At 47.5% G+C, this 707-nt stretch overlaps 1 protein-coding gene across 1 annotated transcript in view; it reads left to right on the top strand.

Moving 5' to 3' along the window:
- MGLL (monoglyceride lipase) overlaps nucleotides 1-707 on the top strand; it is a 63645-nt gene that overhangs the window by 61025 nt on the left and 1913 nt on the right. The window contains 2 exon segments of the mRNA XM_009639311.2: nucleotides 608-704; nucleotide 707. The exon segment at nucleotide 707 is cut by the window's right edge and continues 106 nt beyond it. Coding sequence (XP_009637606.2) covers nucleotides 608-704; nucleotide 707 — 98 coding nt within the window.

The following is a 707-nucleotide window of genomic DNA, read 5'->3' as shown; positions in this document are numbered from 1 at the left end:
TTTTTTTTTTTTTTTTTTTTTGCCTACCACTAAATACTATCATTTGCTGCCTTATCTGTGCACACTTTGCACCCAGAGAGGACTCCTCGGCATAAGAGTGCTTTACAGTCAGGTGCGTCACTTGTCTGTAGGTCTAGGTCACGGTCTCCATCCCCAGAGAGTGAAGATGAAAGAACATCTGAGCCCTCAGCTGAGAGGCTAAGGACCTGGACAATATCAGTTTTCACGTAACACAGTCTGAAGAACCCTCTGCAGAAGAGACTGTCACCTTTGAGGGAGAGGACATGAAAGAGGAGAGAAATGCAGGCAGGTTCCCCTGTGGGAACCACCCTTGTCCAACACTGATTGTTTGCCTGCAGAAAGAGCTTCGGCTTGAATATTTTCTAGTGACATAAGAGAGAAACACACAGCATGGGATAAGCCAGCTTGTGGGAGCAGTTCAGGGTGGTCACAGTAAAGATCTCAGCCTTGGCTCTAATGGCAGGATGTCCTGACAGCGTAGGAAATGACCATGCAAGCCAAGGGAAGAGACACCGCCAGGCTGATCTGCTTTGTCTTTTCTACATGAAATATTGCTAACCTTAAGTTACCGCTTCCTCCCTGCCAGATGGAGTCTTATACATCTGATCCCTTGGTCTACCATGGTGGCATGAAGGTCTCCTTCGTCATCCAGCTGATGAATGCCATTGCCAGAATTGAGCGAGCTC

The sequence above is a fragment of the Egretta garzetta genome, unplaced genomic scaffold (genome assembly GCF_000687185.1).
Source record: "Egretta garzetta isolate BGI_Z169 unplaced genomic scaffold, ASM68718v1 scaffold215, whole genome shotgun sequence".
NCBI lineage: Eukaryota > Metazoa > Chordata > Aves > Pelecaniformes > Ardeidae > Egretta > Egretta garzetta.
Note: the sequence above shows the minus strand (reverse complement) of the source record. Positions and strands in the feature narration are given on the sequence as shown.